The sequence below is a fragment of the Leucoraja erinacea genome, chromosome 33 (assembly GCF_028641065.1).
Source record: "Leucoraja erinacea ecotype New England chromosome 33, Leri_hhj_1, whole genome shotgun sequence".
Lineage (NCBI taxonomy): Eukaryota > Metazoa > Chordata > Chondrichthyes > Rajiformes > Rajidae > Leucoraja > Leucoraja erinaceus.
The window spans coordinates 12,558,037-12,572,323 of record NC_073409.1 but is presented as its reverse complement, the minus strand read 5'-3'; the positions used below and the strand labels follow the sequence as shown (position 1 = coordinate 12,572,323).

At 40.8% G+C, this 14,287-nt stretch overlaps 1 protein-coding gene across 3 annotated transcripts in view; it reads right to left on the bottom strand.

The window, feature by feature from the left end:
• Nucleotides 1-4,813: 4,813 nt before the first annotated feature.
• rasgrf1 (Ras protein specific guanine nucleotide releasing factor 1) overlaps nucleotides 4,814-14,287 on the bottom strand; it is a 57,181-nt gene continuing 47,707 nt past the window's right edge. For 2 of the 3 annotated variants that reach the window (XM_055661361.1, XM_055661362.1), the window contains exons 23-24: nucleotides 13,859-13,943; nucleotides 12,973-13,163 (exon numbers count right to left, since the gene is read on the bottom strand). In XM_055661361.1, coding sequence (XP_055517336.1) covers nucleotides 12,981-13,163; nucleotides 13,859-13,943 — 268 coding nt within the window. In that variant the 3' untranslated portion in view covers nucleotides 12,973-12,980. Of the gene's footprint in view, nucleotides 8,036-9,708; nucleotides 9,778-11,530; nucleotides 11,649-12,077; nucleotides 12,158-12,251; nucleotides 12,450-12,972; nucleotides 13,164-13,858; nucleotides 13,944-14,287 lie in introns of those variants that run through there. The other variant, XM_055661363.1, reaches the window with a different exon arrangement.

The window sequence follows — 14,287 nt, the reverse complement described above, 5'->3', positions numbered from 1 at the left end:
TACAATATGGGTAAACTACGAAAAAAATCATAGAATTTTTCACACTTAATGATCTTCCATACATCACCTGGCATCAACAGGTCGGGAGAGAGAAATAAAGTTATCATTTCAGTTTGATGCACTTTTAAACCTTGAGCAAACAAGTGGGTTTTAAAGTGCTGGGGAAAGGAGGTCTGGAGAAAACAGAGGGAATGTCTGTGACAGGTTGGAGCCAAGATTGCCCAGGTGATACAAGTGCTGTTGGTGATGTACAAAGGAGTTAAAAAGGGCTGTGTGGAGGAGGTATAAATGGTGGGTGATGAGTGAGGACAGGGGAGATGAGAAAATGTGAAAGATGGTGCTGGAACTGTGAAATGCAGAGCATTGCATTTTCTAAAAACTTAAATAAAAAGTAATAATGAAACTACTCAGCAGGTTCAGGTACATCTGCAGAGAGAGAGAAAATGTTCCATTTTACATGTTGATTAGGCCTCATGCAAGGTCAGTTTTTCTCTCCACAAACTAGTCCTGCTGAAAACTCATTGACCTGAAATGTTAATACTGTTTTTCTCTTCACAAATGCTGCTGGATTACGGAGAGTCGGTTTGTCAAGGAGGACTCTCTCTAACCTCTACAGGTGCACAGTAGAGAGCATGCTGACCGGGTACATTGTGGCTTGGTTCGGCAACTTGAGCGCCCTGGAGAGGAAGAGACTACAAAAAGTAGTAAACACTGCCCAGTCCATCATTGGCTCTGACCTTCCTTCCATCGAGGGGATTTATCACAGTCGCTGCCTCAAAAAGGCTGGCAGTATCATCAAAGACCAACACCATCCTGGCCACACACTCATCTCCCTGCTACCTTCAGGTAAAAGGTACAGGAGCCTGAAGACTGCAACGACCAGGTTCAGGAATAACTACTTCCCCACAGCCATCAGGATATTAAACCTGGTTCAGACAAAACTCTGAACATTAATAACCCATTATTTGTTATTTGCACTTTATCAGTTTATTTATTCATGTGTTTTGTAGTCAATGCCTATTATGTTCTGTTGTGCTGAAGCAAAGCAAGAATTTCATTGTCCTATCAGGGACACATGACAATAAACTCTCTTGAACTTAAACTTGATCTTGGATCTGCTGAATATTTTCAGTATTTTCTTTTTCGGATTTCCAGCATATTAATTTTTGTTTGCTTTAAAATATCATGTTTAGCAGAATAATTACAATTACCTGATGAATCATTTCATGTTTCATGTCTGCCACTTGAAATCAACTATAATAATACAGAATGCAAAACTTTTATTATGTTCCTTACTTGCATTAAATTCTGTGCTGCTGTAATAAATATTTAAGCAAAATTAAATTGAATGAACTATTTCCCATTTGTATTACTCTAGTCTTTTTCCCCACTAAATACTCTCGGTATTTAAAACAAATGCTCAAGGTTGTTATCAATGATATTAGTGTGACAATCAGCAACCCACCATTCTTGTTATTTGCATTATTCAAGATCTCAATTTAAAAACATAAGGCTCTCGTACTCGAATGTTAATAATGTTTCAAGTTCTGTAAAAACACATTCATCCATCCAAACCTGCTCATGTTACAGTTCAGTTGAGTTTAGTTTATCAATATGGTTCACATAGATAATTGCTTTAAGGGGCTGTTCCACGAGCATGCGACTCCATGCAGCAAGCGCGACCTAACGTGATCACTTGAACCGTATGGCCTCGTGGGGCCGGTCCCACTTCGATCGCCGGAGCCGTGTGGAGTTGTGCGGATCTGGTCCCGAAATCGCACGGGGCTCCGAAAAACCGACCGTGTTCAAAAAGTCCGCGCGGCAACGGCCTGCCAGCCCGCAGCCGCCTCGACGCCGTATGCAGCGTCTCGACGGGCTTGCGCAGCGCAGCGTGCGCAGCGTCTCGACGCCGTACGCAGCGTCTCGATGCCGTTCGTCACGTGCAAACTTCCCGCGGACTTCGCTCGAACTTCACGTCACTCACTCGACTTCCGCGCCGCCCCCGCTTCTGGTTTGGTCGCGCTTGCCGCATGCAGGTCGCATGCTGGTGGGACCGGCCTTGTACGGGGATCACTTGACCTCTGTGCAGCCCCTGCTTCTGGTTTGGTCGTGCTTGCCACATGCAGGTCGCATGCTCGTGGGACAGGCCCTTAAGGGTTTAAAAATTGACGTGGTCTTTACATTCTGCTTATTTTATTAGAGAAGTGTAATCATTTGTAAATGCTTTTAAAAGTGATACATGCAGTTGAGTAGAAAGTAACTGGAGATGCTGGTATATACTGAAGATAAACACAAAATGCTGGACTGTGGGTCAGGCAGCATCTCTGAAGAGAAAGAATGTGTGACATTTTGAGTCGGGGCCATATTGCAAATACTTCATACTCATAAACAGAAGGAACATTAAGAGACGAGGGCACTCAGGTCATTACCAGTGATAAGTTTGCTATTTGCTATGTCATTTATCTTAACATTATTCATTGCTGACTATCTGTTATCTGTAAAGCTCACGTGCAAGGCAGAATTATCTGTCGGCATTATACAATATTGCAGTTTGTCATCTTACTAGCCCAGGAATTCTACTGATATGCAGACATGTACGGAGACTGCATTAAACACCAGGTTTCCTCACTTGAATCCTATGTAGCTTCAGTGATATACATGGCCGTTGAGGCAAGATAATGTTCAATGAGCCAACAATCACAAAACAGTCTGCAGACTACAGGCAGATGATTCTCTAAATGCAGCTGAAGAAAGTAATCATTTGCATTTAAACCTTCTCCTTGAGTCACTTTTTTTTTAAACCCACTGGTATCAAAAGATTTTTGAAGGTGGAATTTCTTAGCTATTTTCACGAAGCTGCTAATTATGGCAATGTGGGAAAGGGTCCAAAACAGTGTGGCTATATAAGGTAAATGGTTATATAAACAAATCACCTTCCCACAGCCTCAACACAGGCAGCTTTGGTAATGAAGGGAGCATTGCTGGAGCTGTTATCCCTGTGCTGCTATCTATGATACAGCAGTGGACATCACAGACATTGACCTCCCAGGTGTCCAGAGGACATAGGTTTACAGTGAAAGGGAAAAGATTTAATAGGAATCTGAGGAGTAACTTTTTCACACAAAGGTAGGTGGGTGTATGTAAAAAGCTGCCAGAGGAGGTAGTTGAGGCAGGGACTATCCCAACATTTAAGAAACAGTTAGACCGGTATATGGATAGGACAGGTTTGGAGGTATATAGGTTATATGGACCAAACGCAGGTGGGTGGGACTAGTGTAGCTGGGACATATCGACTGGTGTGGGTAAGTTGGTTCCGAAGGGCCTGTTTCCACACTGTATCATTCTATGACTCTATGACTCAACACCATTGAAGGGATCTACAGGAAGTGTTGCCTCAAGAAGACAACTAATATCTTGCCACGTTCTCTTCTCACCGCTACCATTGGGAAGAAGGTACAGAAGCATCAGAAACATTGCCTCAGCTTCCTTCCATTAACCATGAGGTTCTTGAACAATTGTGCACAACCCGACCTCAGCAGCAAACTGCAACAGATTTTGCAATACATTGGCCTTTTGCATTATCATTGTCTAGTTTGTGTAAAATAACTTTTAATTTATTGTATATTTTGTTGTTATTGTTGCATCTAATGAGCCTGTAAAGCTGCAGCAAGAACAAAGTCATATTCAGCGCATATGAAAATGACGACGGAAGAGTTAAAACAGGATGCAATATCAACTGCTTCCAATTTGTTTCCTATTCGTATTAAGGCCAGGAGTATAGCAGCAAGACTTGGCAGTCATCTCCTTCAATGAGATCTACAGATTGGAAATGGATTTTGATACCTTAAGTATCAGGTGACAGATAGAGCAGTCACTGATACTGATGGACACTGTAACTTGAGTAAACATGTAATGATTCTAAACCTCCTCTCTGTCTTTGGTCACATCTGGTAAACTCCTTTTATGATTCTAAAGACCATTGTCCGTGGAATTTGCTGGAATGGTTTAACTATTTGAAAATAAAAGTGATGATTTTTTTTAATTAACATTTGAGTTTGGTATCAATAAAGATATTAAAGCAAAGGATCAAGAAAAAACTAATGACCTTAGGTGGGTTTAAATTAGTTTGGTAGGGAGTGAGACCCAAAGCAGATGGGAAAATTGAAGCAAACATAGCTATAAAAATGATTAAGTCAAGTAAGCAGGAGACAGGAAGGTTGGAGTAACTAAACTGCATTTATCTTAATGCACGAAGCCTGACAGGTGGGCAGATGAGTTTAGGGCAAGATTGGGGGAAAGTGGTGGGAAAATTGTTGGTAATAATTCTGAGAGATGGGATATATTTGCATTTGGAAAGGCAAGGACCTATTAGGGATAATCAGCATGGCTTTGTGCGTGAGAAAACGTGTCTCTTTAGGCGATCAGGAGAATTGATGATGTTGGGCGATAGATGTTGTCTACATGGACCGCAGCCAGGCCTTTGACAAGGTCCTGCATGGTATGCTGGTCTGAAGGTTAGTTTACTCATAAAAGGAGAACTAGCCAAATGGAAACAAAATTAATTTGATGGTAAGAAGCAGAGGGTGGTGATGGCTGGTTGTTTTTCAAATTGGAAGCTGGTGACCAAATATGTGCCACAGGGTTGTGTTCCTGTTATTTGTCACACATCAATGATTTGGATGAGAATTTAGGTGGCATGATTAGTACATTTATGGAAGGCACCAAAATTGTTACTTTAATGGACAGTGAAGAATGTTGTCCATAGTTACACCAGGTTCTAGACCAACTGAGTACATGGGCAAAGGAATGGCAGATGTAATTTAATTTAGTAAGTGCGAAGTGATGAACTTTGGTCGGTTAAATCAGGGCAGGACATATACAATAAATGGCTGGGCTCTGGGGAATATCGCTGACCAGAGAAATTGAGTTGCCTGAAATTGGTGACACAGTTCGCTGAAACTGGTGACACAGGTAGACAGGGTAGTGCTTTCCTTCACAAGTAGGGACATTAAGAACAACACTGGGACAATATGTTGCAATGGTACAAGTCAATTGGAGTCTTCTATGGGTTTCTGATCACCAGACTTTAGAAAGAATGTGATTAAGCTAGATGAAGTGCAGGATAAATTCAGCAGGATGTTGCCTGGAATGGAGGATTTGAATTATAAGGAGAGACTGGACAGGTTGGGAGTATTTTCCCTGGAACAAAGGAGATTGAGGGGAGACCTTAAAGACAGTTATAATATTATGGATAGTCACAGTCATTTTCTTCGGATAAGGTACTCTACGGCTAAAGGGCATAGGGTTAAAGTGTAAAGATGAAGATTTAAAAGAGATCTGACTGGGGCAGGTTTGCCGTTCAGAGGTTGGGTTTATGGAATGAGTTGCCATAGGAAGTGGTCGAGGCAAGTACAATTACAACGTTGAAGACATTTGGATGGGTTTAGAAGAATGTGGGCACAGCATAGATAAATGGGTCTAGCGTAGGTAAGCACCTTCAATGGCACAGATGCGTTGGCCTGCTTCTGTGCTGCATTAATCTGACATGATGACCTTCATGGCAGTGAAAAGCACAAACATTAGAAAAGCACTATTTCTTAAACCATGCTTTCATTTGTACTGCATTTATTTTTTTTGAAGAACTGAAACTAACAATAGAAATTAAACAGTGATAGGAACACAGGAACTTGAGGGGATTACACAGCCCCGCAGTCGTCTCCTAACATTTAGAGCTAGACTTGTGAGGCTATTGACCCATTACCGATAGTAAGGGTAGCTTAGGGTTCAGAGAGGCTTTTGAAATTATGAAAGCATTTAATGGAACATGGAAAAACAATTATCATTTGTAGGGACCTAAAATCTAGAGGTTATCGGAATATGAGTCATTGGTAAATCTAACAATGAACTCTTACCCAGAGAGTGGTGGGTATGTGAACCAAGATCCTGAAGGAATTGATTGAAACAAATAACAACATATATTGATGGGGAAGTTGGACAAATGTGTAAGGGAGAAGAAAAACTGAAGGATATCCGGAGCAAGTGAGATGAAGTAGGGTGCGAGGAAGTTGGAGTGCACAATAAATTCCAGCATTGACTAAATGGACTGAATGGTTTGTGCAATTGCCAATATAGTTGCTTAATAAAAATCTCCACTTTGATTTTTTTTTCTTACCTGATCGCACTTCAGACCATTTACCATATCCACACCATCCCCTGCTCCATCTATAGGCAGTTCTGTAGCTTTTTACATTGAAAGCCAGAGTTCCTCTCCACGTTTTGGTGATGAAGCACTTCCTGATTTCACCTGAGCAGTTTGGCTTGAATATAATGATTTTACCCGTTTGTTCTGCATTCTATAAGCAGCAGCAGGCGTTGGCTTGGAGAGGCAGACTGAAGATGTGTACGACACATTACACTAAGCTGAATCAGTGGAGAGGCCTGGTTATGTATTCGAGGAGTGATTTTTAACAGATAATCATGCTCAAAACCTGATTTCCTCTGTTTGCATTTTTGACTGAGTCGTTATTGCGCACATTTACTATGAAGTTAAAATAAAATAATACCCAAGAAAATGTTGACAGACTAGTGAAAAATCTCTTTACTCATAAAATAATGTAAGTACACGCAGAGCAAAGATCCAGCCTATTTGCGTTTCTCATCACTGCTCGGAGACTCCAGGAGCTGCCCAAAGCCACTGTGGACGAACCTTATCCTGGACATTGTGAGTGCAGAGCATCTCGTGTCAGCCAAAGCAATCCCAGAGAAACTTAAAGCAGCTTGGGGTCAACAGAGAAGCACTGGCCTGGAGATTGAGCTTCAGCAGAACTCTTATCCCAGAATTGTTTGTAAGGGAGTTTTGTTTCTGTATTGGGGGTAGAGGTTTTCTTTGGTCCTCATTAAGGTGAGGTTTATCTTGGTAATTCTCATCTTAATGAGTTGAGAAATGTTGGTGTTCAGTGTTCTGCAGTTAGGTAGAGCATGGGATAGGTGCAAACTAATAATCTCTTGATATGTTTTAGTTATGTGTGTTAGCTTCAGTAGGAGTGTGTGGACATCCCCCACACTATCCGTGGGCATCAACTGGAAATTGGTGCTACATCAAGTGGGCTTCTATGCGACAGGCTCCTGTTTCTTGACTGAGTAGTCTGAGCCTTATTATTTATCAGATCAACAAGGAGAGGATTCAAACCAGGGTCCCAGGGGAGCTAATCCAGCCTTAACACTGGAAAGGAGTCATACGACCCATCAAGGTAATCTTAATGTGGACCCAGAGATAGAAGGTGAGTGAGCTAGAGAGATGAAGCTTTCAATCTGGGTAATGAACTCAGATCCTCCCCAGGAAAGGATGATGTGCTGGTCAGTTACATCACAGTGCCTCCAGTGGTGAAAGGAAACCTCCATCAGAGAAGAGGTGACTGTCAGGTTTAGCCTTAAGCCTGTGATAACAAGACCAAGTGTGGATGAGAACATCACACAACCCTTTGTAAGTGGTAAGGGTCATTCAGCACATCAGTGGTTCCCAGTGGTGAAAAGGAGTCCATGAGATAGGGAAGACTTTAATACCATGGGCCCTGCACCAAGGGCAGGATTGGATCCAAGCCCCTGGAAGTGAAAGGGCATGTTCTGGCCCATTATACCATCCGTTCTGGGATAGTGTTGGAGAACTGTGTAGATTTTCTAAAGAATGCTGAAATGGTTCAGTTGTAACTTAAATAGCAACAACTGCTGCACTATTTTTTTTTCAAAAAGATTTGCTCTACAATAAAAGTCCAGCAGCTGTTTTATTGTCAAATGGCCCTCTGGAGCAGGTGGACGGATGGTGCACTCCGTGTATTATTTAGTAGTGTCTTCTCTTCAGCGATGGCCCATGCACAGCACATTGAAGGAGACCAGCGATATCATCAGTTATGCAAGGTTTCTGATGCTGAGGGATGATTGTGATTCAGGTTGGCTGCTTTGGTTCTATCCTCAGAGATGCTTCATAAAGGCTTTCTTCATCCATGACGTTAGACTGCTCTAATAAATACCGTGCCACCTAATCGAAGAAAAACATGACATTTTTATTGAAAATGAAGTTTAGTAGGTTGTACCAGTTGGTGACCACACGTGGATTCCACATACTAACTAGAGTTAAGTTCACCACTGTGTTGTGATTATACATCAACATCCAGCTAAAATAATCCATATCCAACACTCAATTCACAGCCTGAGCCAGTAAATCTCAGGGACATTATCGTTGCCTTTCTACTGCTGTCCTTTAAAGTGTTGCCATGAGATCTCTCTTGCTTCCATTGAGGGAGCAGACAGGACATGACTTTAGCATTTTTTCCTAAAGGCAACATTTCAGACAATTTTTCCGAAAGGCAACATTTCAACATTTCGTACATTCCCTTTGAATAAGGAACGATGCCTAGATATTTGTGCTCAGGTCTCTGGAGGGGCATTTGAGTCCACAATCTTCTGACCCAGCAGCGATAGTACTTCCTACAGAACCCAGAGGTGCAGAACATGGATTCCTAAGTGGATGTTAAGTGCAGCTAGTTTTGGAGTTTATCTCCAGCATTGTGTGGCTATCTGACATCTTCAATGTTTTTGTTAATCCAAAGGGCAACACTCTAACGATTCGGAGATATGAATTCAAACTTCAAAGCCATGGTATTCAAGGAACTACTGGATGTAGATAGAAACGATCAGATGAAGCCTCCTTCTGCTGGAGAAGATTAGCTGGTCTGGCCTCTATGGGACTCAAGACTTTCTGTAACTGCCTTCTGAAACAGCCCAGGAAACCTCTCAGTTCATAGGCAATCGGGATGATGAATAAACAATGGGATTTTCTTTGAAATAGTAGTGCAGAGGTTAAAAGTTCTCATTTCTCCCCCATTCTCCATAGCAAATGTCTCTAAGGGCTAGTGCCCCTCCCAACAGGTTTAAAAATAACACCGTTGGTTAAAATCACAATGCAAGCAATGTTTGGAAGTGGCGAATATTTTTTTCTCTGCAGCAGCAGGCTATGAAAATTGATGGCTTTCTGAGTTGTTCAATATAATTTGACAAACAAATTGTGATATATAAACCTGATCCCATTTGCAATTTCAATCTTTTGAATTGTTCCAATTATGTTTACCTCCCAGCTCAGCAGTGTGTAAGGACCAACTCTTTGGAGCCTCGGCTAATCTAAAATTCTAGGGATGTAACAAGGCCTGTATTTATTCCCCAGAGAAGTGCAGCTGGCATGGTGATGGCATTTGCTCAATGTCATTCAGTCAAGATTCTGGCTAGAACCAATGAAGGAACAGCACTACCTATTTAGTTAGGATAGTGTGTGACTTGGGGAGAAAGTAATCGGAATAATCAGCATGCTAACTAATTCAGTAGGCGGCTTTGAGAACATTAGAGATTAATGGAAAAGATAAGATTTTAAAATAAGTTCTAAATTTGAGCATGAGATGTGAACGTCAAATGGCTTTTGCTGCATTAATGAGGAAGTGCTGCATTGTCAGAAGTACGATGCTTCGAATAAGGCTGAGCACCTGCCTGCTGGATCAGATAGTTCTTGAGGATCTCAGATAGTTCTTGAGGATCTCACAGCACTATTTGAACAATCTACCTGACAGTCCTCACCAATATTTCTTCATCAGAAACTACATCTATTCTATCTGTCAGGGGAATATTTGGTGAAACTACTCAATTAACACAAAATGAACTGACCTTGATTTGTTGCTCTATCTTGTAGGACGTCTGCTGGAATTGTCTGATTTCTCGGATTATGTGAGATATCTGTTAATGTAAACCATGGGTGAAAATGCATTCCACAATCAATCGTGCTTACAGAGTCTTCCCATAACTTTTCAAAACCAGTTAACAGCTGAATAAATCTATGTATGTCTAAATATCGTGTGTAGCATAAGGTCATAATAAGAAAAAGGGCTATTCATTTATCCTGTAGGTTACCCCTGTACAAGACATATTATCAAATATTTACAATTCCATTGAGCTTAGAGCCTTTTGAGGCCCTGGTCTTTTTCCTCAGCAATCCCTTAAGATGAAGGATAATCTTTGTCCATTCCATTTGTGTGGGTTATGGGATGTCTGATGAGTACCATATAACTCTACCATAGAAGGTTTTCTAAAAACATTCACTGCTCTTTGAAATCTTTGTGCAACTTACAAAAACGTTGTAATTTGTGTCCCAATTGATTCCCTCATTCCCTCCTGCTCCGCAGAATTCAACTGAATCCACATTTCACCTCTGAAATTTAGTGAAAGATTTTTTAAAAGCATGGTTGAATTTTCAATGCCTGTTGATATGACTGAGTAAACCATTCAGTTTAAGGACAAGTTTGGGTAACACATGTCAGTCTTACCAGCACCATGTGATTCTGAAAAATGAATGTTTAAAATATTCTGAAGCACTAAACTGTAAATGCTGAAAATCTAAAGTTAAAGTATAAAATATAACAAATGGCCAGAGCATCATAAAGGTTGGACAAAAGGTCACCCACCTGAAATGTTATTTCTTTCCCCACTTCCTGTTTTATGTATTGCTAGCATTTCCTGTTAAAAAGTTATAATTGTATGGATTTTCTGATATATTACAATGTTATAAATGTGATCCACTATTGTGCTTGGTGCATTAGTCAGTGAAATGGAAATGAGTCCTGTTCTGATCCATTCAGACAATGTGGAATTTTTAAATCTGCCAATTCATAAACAGTACAAAGGAACCAACATTAAAATGAGGCCTTTGATGGTTCAGATACAGTAGGAACGCTCTGATTGCAACTGCAGTATTTGAGAGGTACCAGAATCCTATAATTTGCAACTCTAAGGAAAATGATACATGCCACAGGGAAAGTCATCATAAGGTTTCTCCACAACTGCCTCCTACCACTAGCTATGAAAAACTGCTTTCAAATTACAGTGCGAGTTCCATACATCTAGAGATACAATGGAAGTGATCTTCACTGCTTGATGAATCCAAGAGAAATACATGGAACATCAACCACGGTACATGGTCTTTCTTGAACTCATAATCCCTTTGATTCCATTAACTAAAAGGATTGGTGGAGGATTGGTGGATGTGGCTGCCCTCAGCAATGTACAGAAGCATTGGAGTTGTGATTCTAACCAATGAGTCTGCAACAGATCCAGCCTTGATTAATACGATAGAGCTAGGCTTTAGTGCAATGCTCCTATTGCCAAATAGCCCTTTTACAAACAATATCACAGGATAATCAGTATCCTCTGCAATCAACGCCTTCAGTAATGGAGAGGATTACTAGTGGCAGATGACATCTATCTCTTTGGCTCTCCACTCAAATAGTTTCATTTAGATCTCTTTAATGAAAATGGGTTTGGGGAAAACTGGAAACCATCACTGTGACACAAACATAGAAACATAGACAAATGGTGCAGGAGTAGGCCATTCGGCCCTTCAAGCCTTATTACAAAAGACTTACCACATCATCTGCCAGAAAACAAGATGCAGCAGAGTGAGACATGATTAAACAAAGGAGATCTGCTGACCTACCATTCTCATCTTGGAAAAGTTGACTAAGCCATCTTCAGCATAATTGGGTGTTCCTTCCTCAATGAATGCCAGGTCGGTCAGGTACATTCCCAAGTAAGGAACACACGGAGGATCACAACTTCAGACAACAACAAAAAAGTTGTTGGTTAAACATTAAACCTTAGCACATATACATATGCAAGAAAAATAGTAAGAATATGATTTCACTGAGCAATATATAATGGCCAGGACACATAGGAGAATTCTCCTGCTATTTTTCAAAGAAAGACCATGAGATTGTTTATGTCCATTAACAGGAACAGATATAGTTTGGGTTTCATGTCTCATCTGGAAGATTACATAGCTGCCAGTGTATTTCTCTCTCAGGACTGTACCGGTGCATCAGTCTAGGTCTTTCCACTCAAGAGGAGTTTGAACCCACAATGTCTGATTTAGAGTCGGGAATGGTATCTGGCCGACACTTGAAAGGTGGACATCTAGAAAATGCATCTGATGTATTCTAATTCCTATTACCCCATTTAATATCTGGTTGAGAATGGAAACATACTTTTTCAGTGCCTCCCGGAGATTTTTGAATCGCCCTTCAGAAGACACCAGTTTTTGCAGCTTGTCAATTAATGCTTTGGTCTGGAACAAGAAAGAGAGAGGAGAATCTGATCACAGGTCTGGCCATCTGCACCTAAAGCCACTTAATTACTAAAATAAATCCCCATCCACCCACCTGCTTGGATACTTTCAGCCATGTTTTTTTCAGCCGGAAGATGGCACTTCTGTTCAGTGCTGAGGTTATCATCAGCACGGCATTGTAATTGTGTAGACACTTGCAGATGTCCGCCACTGCCACCCATTTCTCAATGGCAGCTGTTCGGAAATTCACGTCATCACTCTTCAGAATCTCTGAAGCAATTAAGTTGCTGATCTGCGGAGAACAGTAAGTAGGTAACATTATCATCAAAGTATTAACCATTGAACATTAGGCTCTTAGACCACACTACACAACCCTAACCACAACCGTACCGTGATAACAATCTACTATGGACTCGGTATCAAGTGCACAACATACTTATTTTTTGTAGTATAATGGTATTATTTTCCCAATGTGCTTAAAATTTAATGGAAAACTGTTTGAGATACAAACCTTTCTGAAATAATGAGATGAAGGAAGATATGAAGCAAGTCAGGTGGAGGAGAACTCTCTGTTAGAAGTAGGGTAAAGGAAGTTTAAGATTACTCCATGCTGGGAATCAGGATGGGCTGGCTTGTAAAAATAATGTCAAATTGATGAGTTTAGCAAGAAGACAGCTCTCTTTTGCGAGTGCTCACTTGTCAATGCATTAATGGTCTGGAACAAGAAAGAGAGAGGAGAATCTGATCACAGGTCTGGCCATCTGCACCTAAAGCCACTTAATTACTAAAATAAATCCCCATCCACCCACCTGCTTGGATACTTTCAGCCATGTTTTTTTTCAGCCGGAAGATGGCACTTCTGTTCAGTGCTGAGGTTATCATCAACGGCATTGTAATTGTGTAGACACTTGCAGATGTCCGCCACTGCCACCCATTTCTCAATGGCAGCTGTTCGGAAATTCACGTCATCACTCTTCAGAATCTCTGAAGCAATTAAGTTGCTGATCTGCGGAGAACAGTAAGTAGGTAACATTATCATCAAAGTATTAACCATTGAACATTAGGCTCCTAAACCACACTACACAACCCTGACCACAACCGTACCATGATAACAATCTACTACGGACTCGGTATCAAGTGCACAACATACTTATTTTTTGTAGTATAATGGTATTATTTTCCCAATGTGCTTAAAATTTAATGGAAAACTGTTTGAGATACAAACCTTTCTGAAATAATGAGATGAAGGAAGATATGAAGCAAGTCAGGTGGAGGAGAACTCTCTGTTAGAAGTAGGGTAAAGGAAGTTTAAGATTACTCCATGCTGGGAATCAGGATGGGCTGGCATGTAAAAATAGTCAAATTGATGAGTTTAGCAAGAAGATAGCTCTCTTACAACATGCAGAGTGTCAGTCATTGTCTTGGGAATAGATCTGTATTAGCTGGGGGATTTTAAAATAAGTACTTGATTCTCAAGAGGTTTTTATGCCAGTTGACAATTCCTTTATGCAATGTTCTAATGCTCGGAGCATGACCGACACTCTCAAGCTTGTCGACACTACTATTCCATCACATCACGTCAGATCTCATTTACCCAAAGAAGCTAAATTCCTCTCAACTTCATTGAGCCTTGCACTCGAGACAAAGGACACTTCAGTGAAGAAACGCAATGTATACAGTTTGTTCAATGGCTGCACTCACATCATTGAAATGTTTGGTGGTTTTCATAATGTAGGGTGCTCTCTCGTTCTTCTCAGGTTTCATCCAACCTTGACCAAAAAATTCCCTGCATAGAAAACAAATAAGTGAACATTTTATTCTGTGATATTTTCTGATTAACGTTTTCCTGCACCTTGTAACGTGGAAATGTCTCTTTAGATAAGGGGAGATTGAGAGATAAATCAATAGAGATATTTAAATTGCAAACACCATTTTTAGGATGGAGCAGAGAAGGTGCTTGTAGCTGTTAAGAGAAAAGAGAAATTAAAGGCCATCTCTAGAGCCCGATCAAGAGTATAATCCAGATGGGCCAAAAGGACCAATAAACTACATGAATTAGTATTCAGCTCGCTAGTATACCAACAAAGTTTTAGGTTATCCGAAGAAAAGAGTGTTTGAAGATCAACACCC